This window comes from Hypanus sabinus, chromosome 1, assembly GCF_030144855.1.
Source record: "Hypanus sabinus isolate sHypSab1 chromosome 1, sHypSab1.hap1, whole genome shotgun sequence".
Lineage (NCBI taxonomy): Eukaryota > Metazoa > Chordata > Chondrichthyes > Myliobatiformes > Dasyatidae > Hypanus > Hypanus sabinus.
In genome coordinates, this window is record NC_082706.1 from 33971637 (window position 1) to 33997951 (window position 26315).

The 26315-nt window shown below is 48.1% G+C and overlaps 1 protein-coding gene across 12 annotated transcripts in view; it reads right to left on the reverse strand.

Annotated features, from left to right (window-relative positions):
* Nucleotides 1-26315, reverse strand: part of LOC132392501 (calcium/calmodulin-dependent protein kinase type II subunit beta) — a 316023-nt gene that overhangs the window by 202007 nt on the left and 87701 nt on the right. For all 12 annotated transcript variants that reach the window (XM_059966521.1, XM_059966502.1, XM_059966512.1 and 9 more), the window contains exon 3: nt 122-181. In XM_059966521.1, the coding sequence (XP_059822504.1) occupies nt 122-181 (60 nt within the window). The remainder of the gene's footprint in view (nt 1-121; nt 182-26315) is intronic.

The following is a 26315-nucleotide window of genomic DNA, read 5'->3' on the forward strand; positions in this document are numbered from 1 at the left end:
CGCCAGCCGAACAGAGCACTCTGTTAAGAAGGAAATTCTGTGTAGACAGCCAGATGGGACAGGGCTGAGTGAGGGACAGCCACCTTCCTGCACGCACATTAATCAGTCGTTCCGTACTCACCGATATTGGAGTGTTTCAGCAGTCGACAGATCCGAGCTTCCCTCTCCAACTTCTGATGGTCTGCAGAGAGAATCAGACAAACAAACCCATGAGAATAGCTGCATGAGGTACTGGAACTTCTAATCCTTTACAGAGACACAAACACATTGCTCTCACATTAAACCTTCATACAGGCACTAACACATTGACCTTAAGTTAAACCCTCAGAGATACAAACACGTTGACCTTAAGTAAAACCCTCATAGTCACTAACATGTTGACCTTAAGTTAAACCCTCATACAGACACTAACATGTTGAGCTTAAATTAAACCCTCACAGAGACACTAACATGCCCTCGTGCTAAACCCTCACAGATACACTAACACGCCCTCATGTTAAACATTTATGGAGTCACTAACACGCCCTCATGTTAAACCCTCACAGATACACTAACATGCCCTCGTGCTAAACCCTCACAGATACACTAACACGCCCTCGTGCTAAACCCTCACAGATACACTAACACACCCTCGTGTTAAACCCTCAGATACACTAACACACCCTCGTGTTAAACCCTCACAGATACACTAACACGCCCTCATGTTAAACCCTCACAGATACACTAACACGCCCTCATGTTAAACCCTCACAGATACACTAACACGCCCTCGTGCTAAACCCTCACAGATACACTAACACACCCTCGTGTTAAACCCTCAGATACACTAACACACCCTCGTGTTAAACCCTCACAGATACACTAACACGCCCTCATGTTAAACTCTCACGGAGACACTAACACGCTGATCTCATGTTAGACTCAGTTGAAGGTGCCCACAAAGAAGCTGTGGAACTAGAAGGGAAATTCTGCAAAATTACCAGACAAAATAGGGTAAAGGGGAAATGGGTTGGAAACTGGACAAGAGAACGCATTGACAACTTTCACGGGGATTAATTCTGAGCTCAGAATCAGAGTTCTGGACAGCCCCTGAGGATTCTCATGAAGTGGACACCACCAAGTTTTATCACCCTTTTGTTTCCAGATACCCATTTAGGGATGAGGACACAAGATTGAAGTGTGCACACACTTGCCCACCCATTGAGATATTCCATAATCAATGATATCACTTCAAGGACTATCTGGTTATATCAAGGTCTCGTTATTTATAGCTACTTATTTATATCTGCATTTGCAGTTTACTCTCTTCTGCACTTTGGTTGATCTTTCATTGATCCTGTTATAGTTAATATCCCATAGATTTGTTGCATATGCCTGCCAGAAAATGAATCTCAGAGCCGTATATGGTGACATTCCTGTTCTTTGATAATAAAATTTACTTTGAACTTTTGGGAGATTTTTTCCCCTAAAAATAAATTTTATTCATAATAAAAGATATATGAGAAGGAAGAAACTGTACAAAAGTTAACCTTTGTAACATTCAGTAGTGTGAACTTCAACGAAAAACACCATTGCCCCTCATGAGTTTAGAATCCTTTCCTCGTTCAAGAGGCCCACCCACTCAACTCTGGCCCACCACGTCTTGCGTACCTTCACCAGAGAGCCCTTACACTGGCTGCATGACTCTCAGCAAGTACTGCTGCAGCACTTATGCAAAATCCCACCGTGCTGGAACACCAAAACATTTCAGACAGTCTGAAGGGCGCCTTTCTCCAAGTAGATGAGTCCTCTGCTCTGCAGCTGCTGGGGTTAGACCTTTGCAATCTTCTCCACACCCTTCTAGCAAATCCACAGTCTGCGAAGAGGTGGGTGATCACTGTCCCAGAGGAAGTGTGCATTGGTGGTGATCTGTCTTCATTTACACAATTAAGCACTGGGAGCTGGCAGACAATCTGCTCCTCCACTGCAGTTCCAGCTCGGAGTGAAGAAAGCCAACAGGGAGCACAGATGGTACTGCCAAGAATCTTCCTCGGGGCAGTTTACTAAGCGGCGCGGAGCCAGCAGGCGGAAACCACAGGAGCTCTGTACTCCGGTTATTTGCACCGCTGCTTACTGCGCTCCCAGGAAACCGTAGCTTCCTGCGAGCTTCATCCTGGATGCTCAATTGTGTGCGTCGACCCGCTTTCATGCATTCGATTAGAGGGCACGTGCTAGAACGAGAGTCTGGACGAACTTGGGGGCGGCAAAGGAAAGGGAGATCTGATAAAGATTGTGAGAGGCAGAGACAGGGTAGACAGGCAGCATTTTTCTTCACAGGGTTGAAGTGTCTAATACCAGAGGGCTCGCACTTCAGGTGGAGAGGGAGCAATTTTATTTAACAGAGTGGTGGTAGAGGCAGATAATATTTGGGACTTTTAAGAGATGTTTAGACAGGCACATGAATGTGAGGAAAATGGAAGCACATAGGCAGAAGATTAGTTAGTTGGCAATTTGGTTACTCATTTATTTGGCTCGACACAGTATTGCAGGTCGAAGTGTTTGCTCTTGTGCTGTGTTGTTCTGTGCTATATGTGCATGCATGCTTACATACATATGAAAGGGCACACGTGTGTACACCTGTATCTGATTCTAGGTATTTGTATGACATGCGGCCAAGTCTGCGTGGACAGTGACTCATTCACATCAGCGCTGGTGAGAATGAAGCTGTGAGACAGCTCACGGGCTTCAAGGTGAGTGAGGAGAGGCTGCCCACGACACCAAAATGAAACAGATAGCCATTTTACCTTCCCCAAACACCACAGTACTGGAAACCTGGAGCAGGGTGCCGGCTCCCCGGCTGGTCCACAAGAGCAAGGGACACCGTCCTAACAGAGGAGCTAGATGTGCACAGCTGTGTCACACAGATGCACAGCATGGAACCAGGCCATTCAGCCCACCACATTAATGTTAGCAGTGGGATCCCATCCATAATAATCCCTCTAACTCTCCAGGCCCGGGTGATTTGAGAGCCTCTTCAATGCTGCAAGTGACCAGTGATTTTCAGGTTAAAAAAAAGATTCCCCGCACTCTCCACCTACCCTTGATCTCCTCTAAATCTACACAATTTTTCTTCTCCCAGCCGGAAGTTGATACAAAAGGCGGAAAACACTTCCCACCAGACCTATGGACAGTTTCTACCTCACTGTAATAATCAAAATGATTTCCAGTACGATAAGACAGCTTCTTGATTTCACAGTCTACCTTGTTATGATCTTGACCTTATTGTTCACCTGCACTGCACTCTCTCTTCAGTTGTTGCACTTTCTTTTCAGCATTCTGTTACCGTTTTACTTTCTGCAAGGACAGTATGCAAGGCAAGCTTTTCCCTCTATCTCCATATTATAATAATAACAACCAGTTGTATACCTCCCTGATTAGGAGAAAAGGTTCCTGCAGTCTGTGCTATCTATCCCTCACGTAGTTTGGTATACCTCAATCAGATCCCCTCTTCACCTCCTCCTCTCCGGCCTCTCCTCACACGGAACGAGCAAGGGCTGTGAAGAGGTCAAACATCCCAGGCAACATTTAGAATATCGAGGGCAGATCTCATTGAAATCTACTGAATACTGGACAGAGTGGATGCTTCCTATAGAGGACCAGAGAGCACAGCTTCAGAATGGAGGGGTGCCCATTTAGAACAGAGAGGTGAAGGAATTTCTTTAGCCAGAGGGTAGTGGAGCTGTGGAATTCATTGGCACAGATGACTGTGGAGGCCAAGTCATTGAGTATAGTTAAAACAGAGGCTGATAGATTCTTAATTTGTCAGGGTGTCAAAGGTTTCAGGAGAATGGGTTTTAGAGGAATAATAAATCAGCCATGATGGTATAGCAGAGCAGACTTGATGGGCCAAATGGCCTAATTCTGCTCCTATGTCTTTAATTCTTAACATGCTGGTGAAGCTCCTCTTTATCCTCTCCAGTGCAATCACATCCTTCCCAGAATGTAGTGACCAGAACTGCAGGCAGTTCTCCGGCTGGAGTTTGACCTATGTTTTAAAAAGTTGGGGCATAACCTCCCAGCTCTTCTACTTCTTGTCCTGACTAGCATCGCCAGTATTCCACGTGTCTTCAGAATCATTGGGAAAGTCAGCTCTTAAAACCACGAAAGGGGTTTCTCCCTGTGGTGCAAATTAGTGACTAGTGTGACTGATCTACAGCCTGTGTTTCAATCGCTTGGGTCAAATTCAGCAAAATGCTTCTCCTTAACTGACCCAGGGCTATAGTTTGACTTTTTCCAGGAATGACGTGGCTTGCCGTGAGCTTGAAAATGCCTAAGGCTGGTGGGTCGGTGGACCCTTGCCCCCATCTGCTCATGGTAAAAACGCTTCTTAACATCTGACAGATAAGTATGCATTTACCTAATAAACAAAAGTTTGCCATCCTCTTCTGGTCTAGCTGAACCCACAACACATCAATTTAAAGCACTAACCGAGCAAAAACAAGTACTAAACTGCAGCACACTAATTCAAAGATTAGCTTTATGCAAAGCCGTCATCATAATAAATAACATTTGGAAACATGTTATGCCAACAGCCTAACATTATATCCCAAAGGTAAGGGACAGATTGCAAAGCACAGCTCACGTATCAACTCAACGAAATTAAAAAGGTTCCCCTGATGGCTTAAAATGAAATTTCCTCTCAGCTGAGTGCATGCCAGTAACGACTGTGACCAGAGCTCTGCCTGGGTGCAAAGGCTGCAGTCTGTGCATACTTACAGCGGATGGATCTCGGCACAGTAGCACCACACTCTGCACCACAAACTTATAAATCATGTGGTTTACAAATTGCTAAGCAATGAAGCAGCGGGACTGTTCTGTCACGGGATAGAAAGAACAAGCACTCATTTGGCTCCTTGCTTTTCCTACGGGCAGTTCCTCGGGGGTGGGGGGGGGGGTGGCTTGTGTCCAAAGCACTTCTGTGGACCCTGAGGAGGTATGGCTGATACTTCCACAGATGTGACAGGGGAGTAACTGGTGAGGCAACATACTCCTCTTCCACTTACGCTGGGCTGCTGCCTGCTCCAACATGGTCCTTCTCCATTGGAGTGCTAATGGGCCCAAGATTCCAAGGAGCCAATGGGAATACTGGATCTTTCCCAGGAAACTTTGAGCACAACTTGACTCTCTACCTCTGCTCAACCAGCAATCTCCGCTCGGAGTAAGTCTGTGGACTTTCTAATCAGTGATAGTCAAAGGAAGGTGGGAGGATGTGGTGAACTACATATACCCGTCTGGACACGCCCCCTGCTGACTGCTCCTGTGGCTCCTCCCACAGACCCCTGTATAAAGGTGATTGAGGCCGGAGCCCGGCCTCTCTGACTCCAGGATGTAGTATGGTGGTCAACCACTGCTTGTTCCTTCTTCCAGTCAATAGAAGCCGATATCTCGCCTTTACGTCTCAGGGAGAGTTATTGATGGTGCATCAGAGGAAAGGTTAGTTTTGGTTCTGCTTGGTTTACAGTTACCGAGGAGCTCCAAGTCTGCTGTGATTGAAGTTTACACTGGGCCTACATTCTGGCCACAAGACCGAGGGATCGCCGCATTATCAGGGATACCGGATCGACTGTTGTGCTGGGGAAGGTTACCTTCACTACGTGATGAACCTCGTGTTGCAATGTTGAAGCATCTCTTCCTTCAGGTGAGATGCTCACAGGTGCCTGGCCAAGAGATTAGTTAGAAAGAACTAAACAAGTCACTCTCTCAAACCTCTCTCCAAAACATTGTCTTTACCCAAATTCACTAATGGAGTTTAACTGCCTGCAGTCCATTCTGGGTCACTAACGTCCAACTTATGAACACCTCTAAAGTTCAAAGTGAATTTTATTATCAAAATACATATACAGCCCCGAGAGTTATTTTCCTGCGGGCATATTCAGCAAAGCTATAGAACAGTAACTATAACAGGATCAATGAAAGATCAGCCAGAGTGCAGAAGACAGCAAACTGTGCAAACGCAAATCTAAATAGCAATAAGTAACAAAAGCATGAAATAACAAGATAAAAGAGCCCTTAAAGTGAGGTCACTGGTTGTGAGAACATCTCAATGGTTGGGCAAAGTGAGTGAGGCTATCCCTTTTATTCAAAGAGCCTAATGGTTGTGGGGTAGTAACAGTTCCTGAAGCTGGAGACGCGAATCCCGAGACTCTTGCACCTTCCATCACGTTATTGATTTGAGAAGTCTAACAAATGTACAGACCTTCATTCCTATGAACAGCAGAACTAATTCCCTCTTTCTCTCCAGTTTTAGTAATTATTCTCTCCTATCACTCCTGTGTATGCTTTAATGTGAATCCATGCTGATACCATGGAGTGATTTTTGTGTATTTTCATACATGGGGACAAAATTGGCTCACAGACGTTCATAAAACCAGAACTCGTTTCGTGACCCAGCGACACCCTGCATCCCTGTCACCTGTGTCTGTGGGATCTTGCTGTGTGCAGATGAGCTGCTAGCTCTACCCAAGTAAGAGGCTGCAAGAGTAATTTATTGGCTGTGAAATCCCACCAAGATGCACTTCTTCCCTTAATATCGCTTCAGATCTTTCCTTTAATTTCCAGGTGACTTTCCCTACGTGTTTTCGAGCTGAAGCCACCAGAAAGTACAATGAGAAAACTTCTGGGTTGCCCAAAGGTGCCGGTAGACGGATCAAACTTAGTTTTAAGAGCAGGATTTGACAGAGTTAAATATTCCTGCACTAAAATCTGTCCTGCAGCAATCATTTTAGATGCTGATTCCTTCTTCATTAAATATTCAAAGCTTTCCTTGACCCTCTGGGCAGAGATCACTGTAGCTCAGGGTGTTTTGGAAGTCAAACCATCTCAAACCAAAGATTTTTTTAAAGCATCACAATGACATCATATGCCCTTCCTTTTACAGAGCACTGTGCCCCGTGGTTGAGCGTGATCAGCTAGTTAACGTTGCCCAGGATGACAACAGCTTGCTGTCCTTCTGCGCACTGGTTGTGTGTCTACCTCGTGTGTGACCTTTCGTTGACTCTACTGCGTTTCTTTGCATTTACTGTGAATGCCCGCGAGAAAATAAATCTCAGGGTTGTATGTAGGAACTTTGATAATAAATTTACTTTGTATGTTCGCACTTTGAGTACACTCCAGGAGTCATACCAGCCTGGTGAATCCTGCATTGAAGTTTCCTTCCAGAGTAGAAACTTCACCTCGCCTGTCCTCTACCTCCACTCTGAGAAAGCAAAGCACCCAGGATCTCACAGATGGATCTCAATTGCACATACACTCGGTGGAACTTTTCACAGCCAGCCATATCTGATAATGACATAGGAGACCATTCAGCCCATCTGCTCCAAATCAGGTCCTAGGAGACCGTCCTATTTTCCTGTAGCTCACACATCTTTGATTCTGGTTACTATTAACCTACATCAAGTGGGAATTCACAGGCACTGATTAGCTGCCCATTATTCTCTGGGGCACAGGAGGGAACCAGAGAACCCAGATGCATCTTATGGAGAGAGGGTGCAGGCAACATCCATGGCCAGGATTGAACCCACAGTCCTGGAGCTGTGAAGCAGCAAAGCTACCACCGGGGAGCCCGTAGCTTCCTGAACAGCAGGCTGGATGATGAAAGCCCAAACTGCTTATGGTAATTTAATAAAAATGAGAAAGGAATCAACGGCCAAGCCGATGGAGTAAATAAAAAGGGCAGCAATCTACATGGAATATTGGAATTAGCACAGTACAATTCAAAACATTTCACAGTTCAAAATACATTTATCAAAGTATAGCATATACAACCCTGAGATTCATCTTCTTGCAGGCCGCCACAAAACAAAGGAACACAACAGAATACAGGGGAAAAAACCCACACTACAAAAACAGTCACATATCCAATGTGCAAAAAAGGAACAAATCTTGCAAACAATAACAAAGTAAGCAAATAATATGCAGGGCATGAAATGCAGAGTCCCCAAGAGCAGGCCCACTGCCACAGAGCCAGTTCAGCACTGGGAAAAGTAAAGCCTCAAGAAGGAGTGAACTGAACTGAGTGTTCATCCTTTGCTTCCGGCCTTAGCGACTTGATCTTTTCAGCCTGGCTTGATGGTTAAGTCGGCTAAACATCAGTCCAGTTTTCACTCTTGGGTCTGGGTCCTGCTGCTTCAAACTGGCCCAAAGTTTCAATCCCGACAGAGTTCCACCCCAGCAATGGCCACTGCGGTTATCCCTGCGTTCTCGAAGAGTGAACAGCTCCCAGGTACTCCTGACTCTTCCTCAGGGCAAAGTGTGCAGAGATGCTATACCACATGATTGCCTCCCTCTGGACATGAAAGATCTGTGGTGCTGGTTAGAGAGAAGGAGGACAGGAGTGGGTGGGAGAGAGCAAGGTCTCAGTATGGTCCTCTAAAAAGCTCCACCATATTTTTAAAAACTTCCTCCTGGCTGCTGCTCTGTACAAACTGGCCGGCACGTTTGCCTGGCTGACTCTGGAATACCTGTACAGTTTTTGAAAGACATTTCCAAGATCTACGAATTTTAAAAAGCTTCTTCTATACGCAATCCCAGGTGTGGGCAGCTTCCACAGTCACACATCCCCTCTGTCTGGTGGCCACTTCACAAATGCAGAGGTCAGAGGCTGCTGATCATTCAGACGACTGCAGTGCCATCTTCACCGGGTTCAAGAAGATGCTCCCCCTCTCTCAACTCCACAGCAACAACGCAAAATGCTGGAGGAACAGCTGATCAGACAGCATCCGTAGCAACGGAAAAAAAAGTGTCGACCTTTCGGGTCAAGACCCTTCGCCAGGACTGGAAAAGGGAGGAGACGCCAGAACAAAAAGGTGGACAAGCCAGAAGGGGACAGGTGAAGACACATGGGTAGGAAAGGTAAAGGGCTGGAGAAGGAGGCATCTGATAGGAGAGGAGAGAGGACAGTGGGAGAAAGGGAAGGAGGGGCACCAGCAGGAGGTCATAGGCAGGTAAAGAGAAGAGGTAAGCGGCCAGGGTGAGGAATAGGAAGGGGGGAGGGATCTATCTATTCAGAGAAACAGTGTGCAATACACCCTTCCAGCCCATTGAGCCACGTTGCTTAGCAACCTACCTATTTAACCCGAGCCTACTCACAGGGCAATTTACAATGACCAATTAACCCGCTAATCGGTACGTCTTTGGACTCTGGGAGGAAACTGGAATACCCAGAGGAAACCCACTCACAAGGAGAACATACAAACTCCTTCAGTTCTTGAACCAACTGGCTCAACACTAGTGAGAGGTTAGGGACACTATAACCACTCTGAACATTTTGCACTAAAGAGAGACTATTTTTTGTCCTAGTTGTGTGCTTTCTTGTAAAAAAAAATAAAGCTTATGCTTATCTTGTGAATGCTTCCTGTCTAATGCCAAGGTTAACTTGTAGCAAGTAGGTTTTTCACTGTGCCTACAGGTACTTGTGCGTACATTGATCAACCCCACCTTGACTTCAATCTGCACCACCCTGCAAAAACCACTGTAGGAATCTCAGGACTAATGCATCTTCTTTTTAAAACCCATTTCAGACGCTTAAGTGGACCATTAACTCACCACTCGTCAGTGGAGAGGCTGATTTTCCAAGTGTCAAACAGAACTTGACTCGGATCTCAAAAGAAAAGGACCCCATTACCCATTGAAAGCACCACCCACCCACCGTTCACTTACTAGCACAGAACAAAGTACTGCTGGGTCTTTTATAATTTAAGCTTTGGTTAAGTTTAATGTAATTTCCTACATTACAGGACAAGAATAGCACCTAATGAAATGTCCTTTCTCAGAGCTAGATGTGCGTGATGTCATCCGGACTCGAGATTAATCCCCTTTATTGTCAATTGTTTTTTCTCCAAACAAAACTGTAATCAAATTTTATGTCACTTCTGTGCTTTGCTCTGCCAATCAGAAGACCTCAGCGTTCTGTGGCTTAAAACTAGACAAAATGAAATGATGAATAAGATCCATCACTGGGCAGATCAGATTATTTTTATGATTCATCCTCGTCCTTTTGATTAAAGGAACAGGGCAAAAGAACCTCAGCTATGAACAGCGCGACAGGCAGCATTCATAGAGGGAACTGGACAGGTGGGGTTTCCGGTTGAGGCCATTCATTCTGGACTGCCATGATGGGGGGTGCCATGGTAGCGTAGTGGTTGGCACGACGCTACTGCAGCTCAGGGCATTGGGGTTTGGAGTTCAATTCCAGCATCCTCCGGGTGACCCGGATTCCTTCCACAGTCCAAAGATGTACCAGTTTCGTAGGTTCATTGCTCATTGTAAATGGTCCCATGATTAGAACAGGGTTTAATTGGTGGGTCGCTGGGCAGTGGGCTGGAAGGGCCTACTCCGTGCTTCTCAATTAATCAATAAATAAACCAATCAATAGACAAATCAATCAATAGAAAGAGAGAGCGAGATAGCCAGTATAAAGAGGCAAGGGAAAGGAATGGAGTTGGAGCTGACAGGCAATAGAAGAAAGGTGAAAGGCAGAGAGGAGAGTGCAAATAGTGACAAAGGCTGGGAGAGGCAACAGAGGGATGCAGATGATGGAAGCTGATAGAAAAGGTGGAGGTTGGAATTAAATAATGGAGGTGGGAATTGCAGATGGGATCAGTTGGGGGGAGGGGACCCATTGGGAGGAGTGTGTGGATGATGGACAGATGGGTACACTAGGGGGAGGGGACCTAATGTAAGGGGTGTGAGAGTGTTGGACAGATGGGTACAGTGGGGGGGGAGTGGGAGCAGCGTGTGGGTGATGGACAGATGGGTACAGTGGGGGGGAGTGGGAGCAGCGTGTGGGTGATGGACAGATGGGTACAGTGGGGGGGGGGAGTGGGAGCAGCGTGTGGGTGATGGACAGATGGGTACAGTGGAGAGAGGGGACCTAATGGGAGGGGTGTGAGAGTGTTGGACAGATGGGTACAGTGGGGGAGGGGAAAGTGGGAGGAGCATGTGGGTGATGGACAGATGGGTACAGTGGAGAGAGGGGACCTAATGGGAGGGGTGTGAGAGTGATGGACAGATGGGAACAGTGGGGGGAGGGGACACGATGGGAGGAGTGCGTGGGTGATGGGAAGATGGAGTGGGTGGAGGTGGAGAAAGAAACAGCAATGGGTAGTACTGCTGACCCACAGCTCTGGACTCAAGGTCCAAGCCTGACCTCAAGCGCTGCCTGTGTGAAGTTTGGATGTTTTTCCTGTGGCTCCATGAGCTTCCTATGGGTGTTCAGATTCCTCCCATGTTCCAAAGGCATACAGGTTGGAGGGGAAACCTTCTAAAGTGCTTCTAGGAACTGGGTGAAAATTTCCTCAAGCCTTTCTTCTGAAACTATAAGATATAATGGCAGAATTTAGAATTAAGCCATTTGGCCCATCACGTCTGTTCTGCCACCTAATCATGGCTGATCTTTCTTTCTCCCCTTCAGCCCCACTCCCCAGCCTTCTCCACAAATTCACCACCTTGTGGCTAAAGAGGTTTCTCCACATCTCCATTTTAAATGGATGCCCCTCTATCCTGAGGCTGTACCCTCTTGTCCTAGACTCCCCCACCATGGGAAACATCATTTCTACATCTACTCTGTCTAGGCCTTTCAACATTCAAAAGGTTTCAATGAGATCCCCCCCCCCCCTCATCCTTCTAAATCCCAGAGAGTACAGACACAGAGCCAAGGAACATTCTTCGTAAGATAACCCCTTTTCCCCCTGTTTAGAAAATAATCTACACACTTATTTCTTCTACCAGTGCATGATCATGCATATTGTATTTCAGCTGCCACTTTCTTGCCCATTCTCCTAATCTGTCTAATTCCTTCTGCAGCCTTCCTGTTTCCTCAACATTATCTGCCCCGCCACCAATCTTCATATCTTCTGAAAACCTGCAACAAAGCAATCTATTCCATCACTGATATGCAGCATAAAAAGAAGCAGTCCCAACACTGACCCCTGTGGAATACCACCAGTGGCTGGCAGCCAAACAGAAAAGCATTTCAACCCCATTCTCCTGCTTTCCAAGAGCCCTTACCTACCAAGAGCCCAACAATCTCTGCCTTAAACATAACGAATGAGTTGGCTCCACTGCCCTCTTTTGCCAACAATTCCGCACATTCACCACCATTTGGCTGAAGAAAATTCATCATTTCAGTTCTAAAGGAAAGTCCTTTGTTCTGAGGCTATGGACTCAGATCCTAGACTCTACTGCTAATGGAAACATCCTCTCCACGTCCACTCTCTGCAGGCCATTCAGTAGCCAACAGGTCTTAGTGACATCGGCCTTCATCTTTCTGAACTCCAGAGTTCAGGACCAGATATCAAATGTTCCTTTGGATCACTCTGGGCTGCCTCCAGGACCAGTATGTCTTTCCTTAGATACAGGTCCCAAACACCAGATACTGCCTGTCAGAATGCCCCATCAAGGAAAACCACTGGGGTTTGGAATCAGAGTACGGTGAGGCACTGCACCATGTGGCCGCAGGAGGTAGCTTGAGAATAGGAGAGCGCGGCAGTGTTCACCACTGAGCTGGAACCATCCACAGTGTTCAGGCGCCTAAAGCAGTGAGTCAGACATTGAAAGTTAGCCCCTGAACAATTCCCTCTTGCTTTCAACTGTCACTTTCTATGAGTGCTTTTCCCCAGAAAGTGTTGTCAGAACTATTTTTATACATCCTGTGAGTCAATGGTACAGCAACATCAGGGGAAGTGGGGGAGGGGGAAGAGAGAATGGGTGAGATACAGATACAGAGAGTGTGTGTGCGTGTGTCTGTGTGTGTGAGAGAGAGATACAGATAGAGTGAGCACGTGCGTGTGTGAGAGAGAGAAATGCAGATAGAGTGAGTGTCTGCGCGTGTGTGTGACAGAAATACAGATAGAGTCAGTGTGTGCACATGTGTCTGTGTGGGTGTGAGAGAGATACAGATAGAGTGAACGTGTGCATATGTGTGTGTGACAGAAATACAGATAGAGGAACAAGAACAGAGAGAGAGAGACAAGCAAACAGCGAGTCAAGGTGAGGAGGAAGGGCGAGCAAGGCAGGGTGAGAGAGATGGGAGAAAAGGGAGAGAGATGGGGAGGGGAAGAGGGAGAGATGGGGAGGGGGAGAGATTGGGGAGGGGGAGGAGGGAGAGGGCATGACAGAAAGCAGAGTGAGAGAGTGACAGAGAAAGGAGAGAGAGCAATTGAGAGGCAGAAAGGGAGAGAGCACACAACAGGCAGTGAGAGAGAGAGACAGACAGTAGGTGGTAATTATGAAACATCACATGAACAAGCCAAACAGCGGGATCTGGGGCAGCATCATCTGACCCCACATGGGGATGGGTGGGTTTTGAAGGTGTCCATCAGCACTCTTTTCAAGTGGGGTCGGGTTAGTGCTGCCTCTTAGTACCTGGGAGTTCCTATCCACCAAGATGCAGGCCGGTTGCCATAGAAACAGTGCACCACGACACTGATCAAGACAATCAATGGGCACCTTTTCAGCAAGAAGGCTGAGCCCAGAGCCATGGCTCCCAGTGTGAGCAGACACCCATATTGTCAATCGCTACAACAAAACTGCCAGAGAGAATCTCAACATGAATATCATTAACCTTTACAAACTGATTACGCGCATGCCAAGAGCCCCGTACAAAATTCTTAACACAGTCCAAAATCTCCCGCCAGTCCTGAAGGCAAAAGAAAACCAGACTCAACTGTGGCTATTCTACAAGTAGCTGAGCCTTCTTTCAACAGGTTATCTTGTGAAGCATTTCCTTACGATTTGCATTGCTTTCGGAGTGTGAGGTAATGCTTCTTCTTGCCCATTGATTTGTGATTTGAACACAGGGACAGGGTATTGTTGTAAAAATGGAATTGAATATAGAACATAGCATATTACAGCACATAACAAGCTCTTCGGCCTACAATGTCATATTCAACCTTTCATAGTACAGGCTCTTCGGCCTATGACAATGTCATGTTCAGCCTTCCACAGTACAGGCTCTTCCGGCCTACAATAATGTCACGTTCAGACTTCCACAGTGAATCACTTCACACTCCATCTGCCACTTCTCAGTCTAGCTCTGCACCCTGTTGATGTCCCGTTGTTAAACAAAGACAACTTTCACCACTCAACACTGCTCCTCCCTCCGCCTACCGCTTCTCTTGAGTGCTACAGGAGACTTCCTTATTTACTCACTTAATGAGCTATCGCTTCCTTCACAAACAGATACAAAAATAAGGAAACAGCAGCAGCAAGGGCCCAGCTGGCAGTCTTTAAACCAAGATGGATGAGGCACTTGACAACACAATTTACAAGCAATTGTGCTTGTTACTAGGAGGGTCTAGTCTCCCTATCAATTCTCTGACAGAGGCTTCTGTCGAAGTACTTCAGATCTGAGACCACTCTTCCAGACTGGATGGACAACTCCTTGTCATCTCCTGACCATCTCTCCAGTAATTCCAAGAAGATCAATGTAACCTTGGTACAATCTCTTCTCATCACAGAGAGAACCTGTTCACAAGCAGTGTTGCCATAAATCCTGACCACACCGTGTTCAGATGTGGAAGGACTCCTTACAAACCTAAGAAATAAGACAAGGAGGAGGCCATCAGCCCCTTGGTCCTACTCCAACATTCAATACAGCATGGAAACAGGCTCTTCTGCCCAGCTTGCCCATTCTAACCCAGCTGACTACCTATACTAATTCCACTTGCCTGCTTCTGGCCCTTATTCCTCTAAACTTTTTCTATCAATGTACCTGTCCATGAGTCTTTTATATGTTATAATTGTACCCCACATCTGCACTTTCACTGGTAGCTTGTTCCCCTGTGTAGAAAATGTAAACCTGTCACATCTCCCCTAATATTAGATGTCCCAGATAGGAGAAGATACTGAGATAAGCTACCCAACCTCATTATTTTATAAATCTCTGTAAGATCACCCCTCAGCCTCCATCACTCCAGGGAAAACGATGCCCAAGCACTCCAGTCCTGGCACCCAACATCAATGCTGTTCCTTCAGGTATCTGTGGCAGAGCAGTGGAATTCCTCCCTTAAGCCATGTTGCACCTCACAAACACTTCCCGGGACACTGCTGTCTGCCCCACTCCCATCAGGGAAGGACCACCAGACACAAAAACACTTACTTTCTCCAACACCTCCACCACTACTTTATCATATCCTGCCAGAATTACCTCATGTACAGACACTCCTGTGCCTAGCGTCACTTTATGGACATACCATCCATGTATATAAGCTATCTTATGTATTTATATTTATTGTTTTTTTTTATTGTCAATGCATCCTTTTTGTCCTGCATCGGATCTGGAGTGACAATCATTTAGACCTTCTTCACACTCATGAACTGGAAATGCCATTAAACGATCTTGAATCGTGAATACATGAAGCACTAATCCCATTGCCGACAAGTAGTTCTGGCTCCTTCTCATCCCCATCCCATCCCTCTGCCCACCCCCACCCCCACCCCCACAGACTACCAGACTTTCCCCTTCCCTCTTGGAAAGGGGAGCGACTTGGCCGGTCACATCTGAAGCCGGGAACCAAGGCACCAGACTATCCGGCTGACGAACTTCAGCAGTGCCGGGGGAGGTGAAGGGATCGGGGAGTGGCCTTTACTGACCCACAGATCTAAACAAACCTGACTGAATGGGACACTGCGTACTCAGCATGCAATGGTGGGATTTATTTGGTTAAAGAATATAAACCGACATCTGCAGGTGGTGCCAAAACCTGTTTTCAAAGATAATGCAAAAAGCCGCTTAAAAACCAACTCTTCCTTGTTCAGTTAATAAATAAGCTGACACATCTAGTTTAAAACTGCTGGAATTGCACCTTCCATCTACTGACATCTGACCGTCATACTTGTTCTTTGCACAAAGGAAAGGGATGTTGAGGTTAACAGGGTGACAGTGAGAAGACTAGCTCTCAACATGTCACTCTGCTGTCTCCCTGGGCCCATGCAAGGCGGAACCCTCTCGAACTGTGCAAAACCATCCCCAGGAGCCAGTTTTATAAGTATGGCAGAATTAGGCCATTCAGCTCATTGAGTCTGCTCTGGCATCCCATCACGGCTGATTTATTATCCCTCTCAACCCCATTCTCCTCGTAACCTTGGACACCCTGACTATTTAGGAACCTATCAACCTGAAGTATACTCAATGACTTGGCTTTCACAGTCATCTGTGACAATGAATTCCACAGATATACCACCTAAAGAAATTACTCCTCGTCTCTGTTCTAAATGGACATCCCTCTATTCTCCCCCACTATAGAAAACATCTTCTCCATATCCACTCTATCAACAAGACCAGTTCTCTGACTACAGCCCTGTCACCCTCTCACTCAGAGCTCCAATACCTCCTGTCTCAACCAATCCCCGTGAGCAAAAACTGAGAGGGCATTAGCACGGATGAAAGGTGGCATCTGTCAGCCCAAGACACGTCAATCAGCAGCTCTCAGCGCCAGCTTCACAGAGCAGCTATGAGAGAGAGAGAGAGAGAGAGAGAGAGAGAGACACAGAGTGTGAGGGGAGGGAGGGAGGGAGGGAGAGAGAGAGAGAGGGAGGGAGAGAGAGGGAGAGAGAGGGAGAGAGATGGAGAGAGAGAGAGAGAGAGAGAGGGGAGAGAGAGAGGGGGGGAGGGGGAGAGGGAGAGGGAGAGAGAGGGGTAGGGGAGAGGGAGGGAGAGAGAGGGGGAGGGGGAGGGGGGAGGGGGAGGGGGAGAGGGAGGGGGAGAGGGAGGGGGAGAGGGAGGGGGAGAGGGAGGGGGAGAGGGAGGGGGAGAGGGAGGGGGAGAGGGAGGGGGAGAGGGAGGGGGAGAGGGAGGGGGAGAGGGAGAGGGAGAGAGGGAGGGGGAGGGGGAGAGGGAGGGGGAGAGGGAGGGGGAGGGGGAGGGGGAGAGGGAGAGGGAGAGTGCTCAGTCATTATGACTTCCACCCCCACTAGTGGTTTAAACATTCATCAGCTGAGTCTCCAGAACCCCAGTCAGAGGGATACTGAGAAGCAGGAAATGTAGAAAATAGTAGGCCATTCATTTGGCCCGTGAGGCTGCTCTGTCCTTTAAATACTACCACGGCTGCACCAACCTGTACACTAGCACAGCAGAGCAAAACTGTTGACTGTTCTGCACTACAGCAAACTTTAATTTCCTCCAATTGTGTTCTTACCTGTAAATTCTATGCATAATTTGCTCTTTTTCCTTGTGAATGCTGCTTACCTAAAACATTGTGCTCGTGATGTGGCTGCCAGCAAGCTCCTCACTGTACTTGAGCATGTTACCATCAATCCAACTTTGACTTCAGAGCCACGTTTCTGCTCTCCCTCCACACCCCAGCAGCTCTTGGATCCCATTTCTTTCTGATACTGTGGACTCCGGTCGGTTGGGCCATCGGTAAATCGGGGGCAGCAGCTTATCTGGGACAACTCTTAAAGAGCCATCAGTGCTCTGAGATTGTCCATTGGTACAGAGAGTCAAGCACATCATCTTTCCCTTCCTCCTCAATCCGTTGGGGTGAGAGATGACCAGAGGACGATGTCTGTGCACAACCTTCCCTAAACACGGGGTGGCTGTTATGGACCAGGTATCTATCACAGAGTTGTCCTGTATTACAGAGATCCCAGATGGCCCATGACCAGATTTTGCTGCACTGACCTTTTGCATGTTGACCAGACACACGTGTGCACAGGCACCCTGAGGTCACAGCTAAAGAACTGGGGAGCAACCTCACAGAGAGGTGAATGATTGTCTTATTTGAGGGTAGTCATTGGAACTTTCTTCCACAGTCTTTGAACATGAGAGGTGACATGACAGAGGTGTACATGATGATAAGAGGCATTGATCCTGTGGATAGCCAGAGGCTTTTCCCCAGGGCTGAAATGACTAACACCAGGAGGCATAGCTTTAAGGTGCTTGGAAGTAGGTAATGACAGGCAGGCTTTTCACCCAAACAGTGGGGGGTACGGGTGGAATGCACTGCCAGCGAAGTGAATACAATAGGGTCTTTCAGCAGACTCTTAGATAGGGACATGGAGCTTAGAAAAATAGAGGGCTATGCAGTAGGGAAATTCTAGACAGTTTCTAGAGTAGGTTACATGATCGACACAACACTGTGAGCCGAAGATGTCTATCTTCTATGTCTATTTCTAAGACAGTAATAGATTCTTGATAAGGAAACTGGTGAATGGTAACCGTAAACAGACAGGAACGTGAAAGTACAAGAGATTGCAGACACCGCAAACTGTAGCAATGAACAATCAGATGGAGGAACTCAGCAATCGAGCAGCATCTGTGGCAGGGGAGAGAAACGATCCTTCCTGTCGCAGGGTTGTGACCTGAAGCCTCGACAGTTCCCCACGCCACCCCCCGCCAAACACACTGATCAACCCAGCAGGCTGCCGCAACAGGAATGTGGAGCTTTGGTGACAATTGTAGGATTGTCTCGACAGCACTGCTCGGAACTGCTGAGCTCCTCCAGGGCAGGGTTCCCACATATTCCTATAACGTGGGCTTAAGCAAGAGACAAACTTCCAGCCAATCTGGCTCGACAAGTTACACAGAGCGGTGGGCACAGCACTGACCCGATTCGGCTGCCAGTGGGCAGCTTCACATCGCTGTGGAAGGAACATGAACGATGTGGGCGTTTGTAACAGACTCAAACAGCAGATTGCTTCCTGGATCAAAAATTCCCCACTGTACTCTTTTCAACTGGACCTCTGCGCTGCTAGTACACAACAAACAGACTAGCCCCCACCCCCCACACCTCCCCAAAAGAGAAAGTCAAAGTTAAGTTTATTGTCAAGTACACGCATGTACAAGTGCAATGGGAAATAGTCACAACAGCATCAGACACATTGCAGCAGATACACAACATTCACAAGTTTAAAAAAACAGATTAGCAAGGAAAATACACAAAATAAGAGAAACAATTAGAAAACTAAAATAATCAAGAGTGCTGACAGTGTTGCTGTACTGAAACAGCAATTAGTGTTGTGCAGTTTGGTTTAAGAACCAGACGGCAGAAGGGAAGTAGCTGTTCTTGAACCTGGCGGTGTTGGGCTTCAGGCTTCTGTGCCTCCTGCCCAATGGTAGCTGCAAAAAGATGGCATGGCCCGATGGTTGGCATCTCCGATAACAGATCCTTTATCTTTTGAGGTAGCACCACATGCAGATACTACCAAGGGAGGGATGAGCCTGCGATAATGTCCCTACATCAGAATTGCCGTACCAACCGGTGTTGCAACCACTCGGGATACTTTCAACGCTTGTCGCAAAATTGTGCTGAGTCACTGGGGAAGAGAAGACTGAGCGTAAATGCTAAGCTCTTGCAAAGGTATGGTCCACAAGTAGCAACAAGTCCCTGCCTGCAGAAGGCAATAAGGGCAGATGGGACAATTAGGCACTATACCAGACTAAGGCCGATAAACCGAATTCCTTCTGCTCGTTGTCTCCTGTTCCTCGGGCTCCCAGCTACTGGGCATTTCAGGAACTGCTTCTGACTGCTAACTATTCCGCTCTATCAAAGTTTAAAAATTTCAAAGTATTATTTATTATCATGTCATCATACACTTCTTGTGGGCATTCACAGTAAATAGAAAGAAACAACAGAATAGATGAACAGAGATGTACAACAAATTGTGCAAAGACAAAAATTAAAACAAAACAATAAATACATAACCAATAAACAGTGAGAACACAAGTTGTGGAGTCCATAAAAATGAATACAGAGGCTGTGTTCAGTGACCAGTTCAGTGTTGGGGTGAGTGAAGTTGTCCCCTCTGGTTGAGGAGCAATAGGTGTTCCTGAACCTGCCCGTGTGGGATTTGAGGCTCCTGCACCTCCTTCCTGATGATGGCAACGAAAAGAGGGCATAGCCTGGACAGTGGGAGCTCATTCAAGTTGCTTTGACCATCGCCAACCATCATGGTGGCAATCAGGACAAAGAGGGCCACAGGGAAGCCTGTGCAAGGGCTTCGTCACAGAAAGCCACCACTAATGCCACAGCCCCGTTACACAGCTTTAATTATTTTCCTTCAATGCTGGTGCCCCAACCTTCATGCCAACACTTACCACACACTACCATGAGGCCCGACGTACAAAAAGACATAAATGAAACACTCATTTGTGAGGGACAGGAAGTGCAACTAATTGGGTACAATAGATCAGAAAATGGCAGAAATACGCAGCAGGCCAGGCAGCATTCCGTGGAAAGGGAACAGAGCTAATGTTTCAGGCTAATGATCTTTCATCAATTACTTTTTGTCAGAATGTCATCAGCTGAAACTTGGAGGAGCGCTGGAGAAACTCAGTGGGTCAGGCAGCATCTATGGAGGGAAATGGGTGGTTGGCATTTTGGACCGAGGCTCCTCGTCTGTACTGAATGTAAGGGGGAGATGGCCAGTGTAGAGCTGGAGGAAAGGAGAGGTGGGTGGAGACCGAGAAACACACACAAACTGCTGTTAGAACAGCAGGCCAAGCAGCATCGATGGAAAAAGAGTACAGTCAACATGTCGGGCCAAGACGTCGACTGTTTACTCTTTTCCGTAGACGCTGCATGGCCTGCGGTGCCTCCCCGCCATGTTGTGCGCATTGCTCAGATTTCCAGCATCTGCAGATTTTCTCTCATTTGTGGAGACAAAGCAGGCAGGTGAAAGGAGGATTCCGATGAAGGGGGTGTGATAGAGCGATGAAGGAGGAAGAGAGAGTAAGAGAAGTGATAGAACAAGGTGAAAGGTGGAAGGCCTGAAATAGTAACTGTTCCTTTCCCCACAGACCTGAACATTTCCAGCTCCGACTGCTTTGTGCACTCATATCTGTAGGGGACTATCTGCGTAGCTGGGCCAAAGAGCTAGAGTAGCTGTGACAGACGTAATGCCCCATCGCGTGAATGGAGAAGGTCAGAGGTGCACAGATAAGGCAGCACGATGGTGTAGCAGTGAGCGAAACACCGTTACAGAGCCAGCCGCCTAGGTTTGATTCACACCGCTGTGTGTGAGGAGCGTGCTGGGGTGAACATCTCCCTGTGGGTGTCCTTCCACAGCCCGAAGACATACGGGTCAAGTTAGTGAGCAGTTGGCACTGGATACAAGGCGACACTTGCCGGACAGTCCCCAGCATATCCTCGGACTGCGTAGTCTGTCGGCGCGGACAGAGCATTTCACTGCATGTCTCAATTCGACGTCCGCATGACAAATGAAGCTAATTGCTTTAAAGAATTAACTCAGCGGGGCTCAACAGCCTGCTGTAGAAGTGATGCAGCATCCCAAAACACAGCGTACAAACCCTTCTCATAACCTCTCTGTCACCCTCAGTGGGGGCAAATAAGTAAACCCGAGGCAGCAGCTCCCTGATCATCAACAATCCACATCCCCCCCCCAACGCCACCCAACTAACACTGCCAAACCCACCCAGAGAGCCCCTCCTCCACAGCTGGAGGGGCAAACATGTGGAAGGGTTGGGGGAGGTACAGGTGAAGGTGGGGTGGGTGGAACAAGGCTGGTGTGGGCGGGGGTCCAAAGAGAAGACGTAACAGTAGGTGGGCACGGGATCCAGCAGTGGGACGTCCACTGGGGTTCACAGTGACGCGAGGCCTGGTCCTATCATGCACAGTTCCACTCCGCTTGGTTTAAAGTCACCCTGCACTGACTTCTCAGCCGGGCGGGTGCTCACAGGAATCAAGCCCGAATCAGCCCGGTTACCACTGCTGTGCGCGATACCAACCCTCTTCTAAAACCTGCCCTTAGCTGCAAGAAAGGAGTACTCCCCCAGTGATAACCCCATCAAGAATAAACATCTGGTGCTCCTTGAGAGCAGACTAAAAATAATCCAGCTGTATCCTGGTTGCAGACTCTTGCACGATGTAATGAGATTATTGGCACCTTGCTCTCACTCTGAAAACACGACCGTCTTAAATAGCAACATCCGCAGGCTGCGTGTGCCTCAGAGCTCGAAGGTGCAGCAACAGCATGCCCACGCAAAGCAGCCCGTCACAAACTTCCCCGGCGGGCACAGAGCGGGAGTAAGCAAATAAGGAATTAAATCTACATCGCAACATTGTGCAAACAGATCGAGAGCGCTGTTCAGCAGCCAGATCACATCTCTGATACGCTCTGTGGTTTCACCTCCGTCCCGGGCGAAGAAGTTGCAGTTTCAAACGCACCCCGGCCGAGCCATGCACAGACTGCAGGTCAGCTTGCTGGGGAACGATATGAAGCTTATAACTACTAAGGGGTGCTGCCAAGCCTGGTTTCACTGGCGACAATGAGTCAGGGGGAGTGAGGAAGGGGTGGGCTGGGATCTTACTCTTCCTTGCTGCTGCTCAGGAGCTCCTGCCAGAGAGAATCCTGTAACTTACAGAGGCACAAAGCAGAGAAACAGCCCCTTTGGCCCAACTCAACCAGGCCGGCCAAGCTGTCTAACTGAGCTCGTTCCACCTCCCTCTAGCGATCCTGTCGAAATTCCTTTTAGAAGTTATCGTACCCGCCTCTGCCATATTTGTTCCACGTTTCCAGCATCCTCTGCATGAGAGACACTATCCTTAGCTTCACTTTAAACTTTTCTCCCTTCACTTCTAGGTCTGAGAAAAAAATAAGACTGTGACCAAAGGGCGGCACAGTAGCATGGTGGTTAGCACAACGTTTTACAGTACAAGCGACCCGGGTTCAATTCCTGACGCTGCCTGTAAGCAGTTTGTACATTCTCCCCGTGACTGTGTGGGTTTCTTCCAAGTGCTCTGGTTTCCTCCCACAGTCCAAAGACATACTGGTTGGTAGGATAACTGGTCATTGTAAATTGCAATATGATTAGGCCCGGATTAAATCGTGAGCTGCTGGGCAGTGAGACTCAAAGGGCCAGAAAGGCCTATTCTGTGCTGTATCACAATATATAATTGACTTGGATAGGCTGGGTGAGTGGGCAGATACTTGGCAGATGATGTTTAATGTGAATAAGTGTGAAGTTATCCACTTTGGGAGTAAGAACAGGAAGGCAGATTATTATCTGAACGGTGTAGAGTTAGGTAAGAGAGAAATACAAAGAGATCTAGGAGTACTTGTTCATCAGTCACTGAAGGTGAATGAGCAAGTGCAGCAGGCAGTGAAGAAGGCTAATGCAATGTTGGCCTTTATTACAAAAGGAAATTCTTTTGCATTTGTATAGGGCCCTGGTGAGACCACACCTGGAGTATTGTGTACAGCTTTGGTCTCCAGGGTTAAGGAAGGACATCCTGGCTGTAGAGGAAGTGCAGCATAGATTCACAAGGTTAATTCCTGGGATGTCCGGACTGTCTTACGCAGAGAGGTTAGAGAGACTGGGCTTGTATAGGCTGGAATTAAGGAGATTGAGAGGGGATCTGATTGCAAAATATAAGATTATTAAGGGATTGGACAAGACAGAGGCAGGAAATATGTTCCAGATGCTGGGAGAGTCCAGTACCAGAGGACATAGTTTGAGAATAAGGGGTAAGTCATTTACGACAGAGTTAAGGAAAAACTTCTTCTCCCAGAGAGTTGTGGGGGTCTGGAATGCACTGCCTCGGAAGGTAGTGGAGGCCAATTCTCTGGATGCTTTCAAGAAGGAGCTAGATAGGTATCTTATGGATAGGGGAATCAAGGGATATGGGGACAAGGCAGGAACCGGGTACTGTTAGTAGTTGATCAACCATGATCTCAAAATGGTGGTGCAGGCTCGAAGGGCCGAATGGTCTACTTCTGCACCTATTGTCTATTGTCTATAAAAAAATTGGTTATATAAAGAAAACAAGCCCCAGCCTATCCAGTATCTCCTTATATCTCAAGCCCTCTAGTCATGGTAATATCCTCGTGAATTTTTCTGCATGCTCTCCAGCTTAATGACGTCTTACTTCCTAAGACTGGGCAACCAGAGCTGTACACAATCCTTATAAGTGTGATCCCGCCAAAGACTTGTAGACATGCAATATGATATACCATTGAATATGGTGTCCAGCGCCCTGACAGGCGAGGGCCAGTATGCCAAGCTCCTTCATGGCCACTTACTTGTCCTTCGACGCTCACCAGCTGGTGTCAGGTGCAAGGAACGGTTCTTCAGGAGAGCTGACAGTGGGCCTTCAACAAAACGTTGGCTAGCAACTTCCCCAGGGAAACAAAGGGCATCAATAGAAGGGGGTGGGTGCAAAAGACTGGACGCCCGCCAACAGAGGCCGGCCTGAGACACACAGGACTCTAGAATCTGAAGCAACAAACAATCTGCAGGAGGAACGAAGCGGGTCGAGAAACATCCACGGGGGAAAAGGAACTGATAGCATTTCAGCTCCTGAAGCAGATTCTTGTTCCAAAACATTGGAAGTTCTTTCCCCGCTCCCCACAGACACTACTCAGACCACTTGAGTCCCCCCTGTAGATTGGGGAATGGTTCTAACAACAACTAGTTCTGGTTATCTGGGGCTAACATCAGCTGAAGCCCTTGCCTTGCTGGTTACAAATCTGAACCAGCACAAATCAAGCACACTTCCATCCCTGTGCCCACCACAGATAGGCTGGTTACTCTCCTGCAATCTGCCTGTTCTCCAACGGAAGGCATGGGAGACTCCCACCACCAGGCCTCCTCCGTAACGGGGGGGGGGGGGGGGGGAGGGGAAGAGGGGGGAAGGAAGGGGAAGGAGAGAGAGATGTGGGTTCTGGACAACAGCTTCAGAAGTTCGGCCTCTCTACCCTTCTCTACTTTTCTACACAATCATGATCAATGTTGTCCCTCGTGCATAGAACCAGCTTAAACCCCTACACCTTTTGCTTCAAAAAAAACCAAATCAAAGTCAAATCACAACTCCCTCCACAGCCTGCTGAGGATAGAACCCCCTCACATCACTGAGCAAAAAAATCTTGGATCCTGATCTTTGTTCCAGATTCAATTCCCCCAGCAATTATTCCCAATAGGACCACTGACCAGGAACCAGCTGCACTCTGTACCTCCTAAGAGACTGGTAGCACCAGAGTAGATGGGGCAGAATTCACCCTGCTAGTCCAACATTGGGGTTGCTCTCCCCCCATCCTCTGCACCCCCCTGACAGAAACTGGACGAGCAGGAAACGCTGCTTCCTCACACTGCCAGACACTCCGGTTCTTCCCCAAGCTCAGATGCTATCTGCGTGGAGTCTGCATGCTCTCCTCGTGATGGCGTGCATCTCCCCGTCTTGGCCTGCTTCCCTCCCACATCCCAGGGTTCACTTGCCCTCCTGTCCAGGTGAGTGGTGGAATCTGGGGGGGGGGTTGGGGTGTGTGGGAGAGCTGCTAGGGGTTAGCACAATTCAGTGGGCCGAAGGGCCTGTTTCACCGCTGAACGATACCTCAGCTGTGTGAGGCCAGGGTCCTGGCAGAAAGGGGAGTGGAAACATTTCTCCTCCGGCAAGGAAGAAGTGAGCTGGACGACTGACAACCTGAGCCTGGTGCCAACGGTGAAAACGTTTGAAACATATTAAGACAAGACAGCATGGAACCCTGGTCCCTACACTCCCAAGAAAGGCAAAGCACTTGGAGAGGGAAGGGGACAGGGACTCCAGTTAATGGACTGGAAGCACTGGGAGAGCACGACACAAAATACTGAGCTCTGATGCAGAAAATGGGGAAATTATTTCCCTGGCAGCAATGTCGGTAACCAAGGAAACCGGCAGAGAAGAGAAGCAGTTTTCCCCTCACCTCCCCCCCCACCCCAGTCAGAGGGTATAATGCCGTGGAGCTCCGGCGCAGAACTCTTGGCATCAGATCGAGCCATTTTAAAACCAGGTCGGCGAAACAAGAATAGGGGACAGAACGCTGCTGGGTACGAAGGTGCTGGAAGGAACCTGTCACACACCGTTTACCCATAGCCAGAGTCCAATTTGCAAATGCCTGGCTGTTTTCTGCCTGCAGTAACGATCTGTTGAAGCGGTGCCAGCGGGGGCTGAGAAACGCCGGGGAGCGGAGCGGAGTGGACCATGTGTCTGAGCCCCAGCTCCGGAGCCGGCTGGGTGGCAGGGATTACTATTCCGCCCACGACGAGCTGATGGGCTCCGCACTGACATGAGCCGTGCCGCTGGCTCACTGCAGCTGTACGGGCAAGACGAGCACAAGCCTCCTCCCCACCCCGGCACCTGGGAGCGATGCGCCCGGGCAGGCTGCGAGGTTTTCATCAAACTGCCGATTCCCCCCCACCTGGCTCAAAGTGGGGGCTTCATCATGTAGGCACGAAAATCCCATCTGGTGACACAGTTCCCTCTCCAAGTGACGCCTCAGTGTCGAGGGAAGGGAGCAAGGACACGGAGTGTTGGGACGAGGGGAGCTGGCTGCTCTCGACAGCA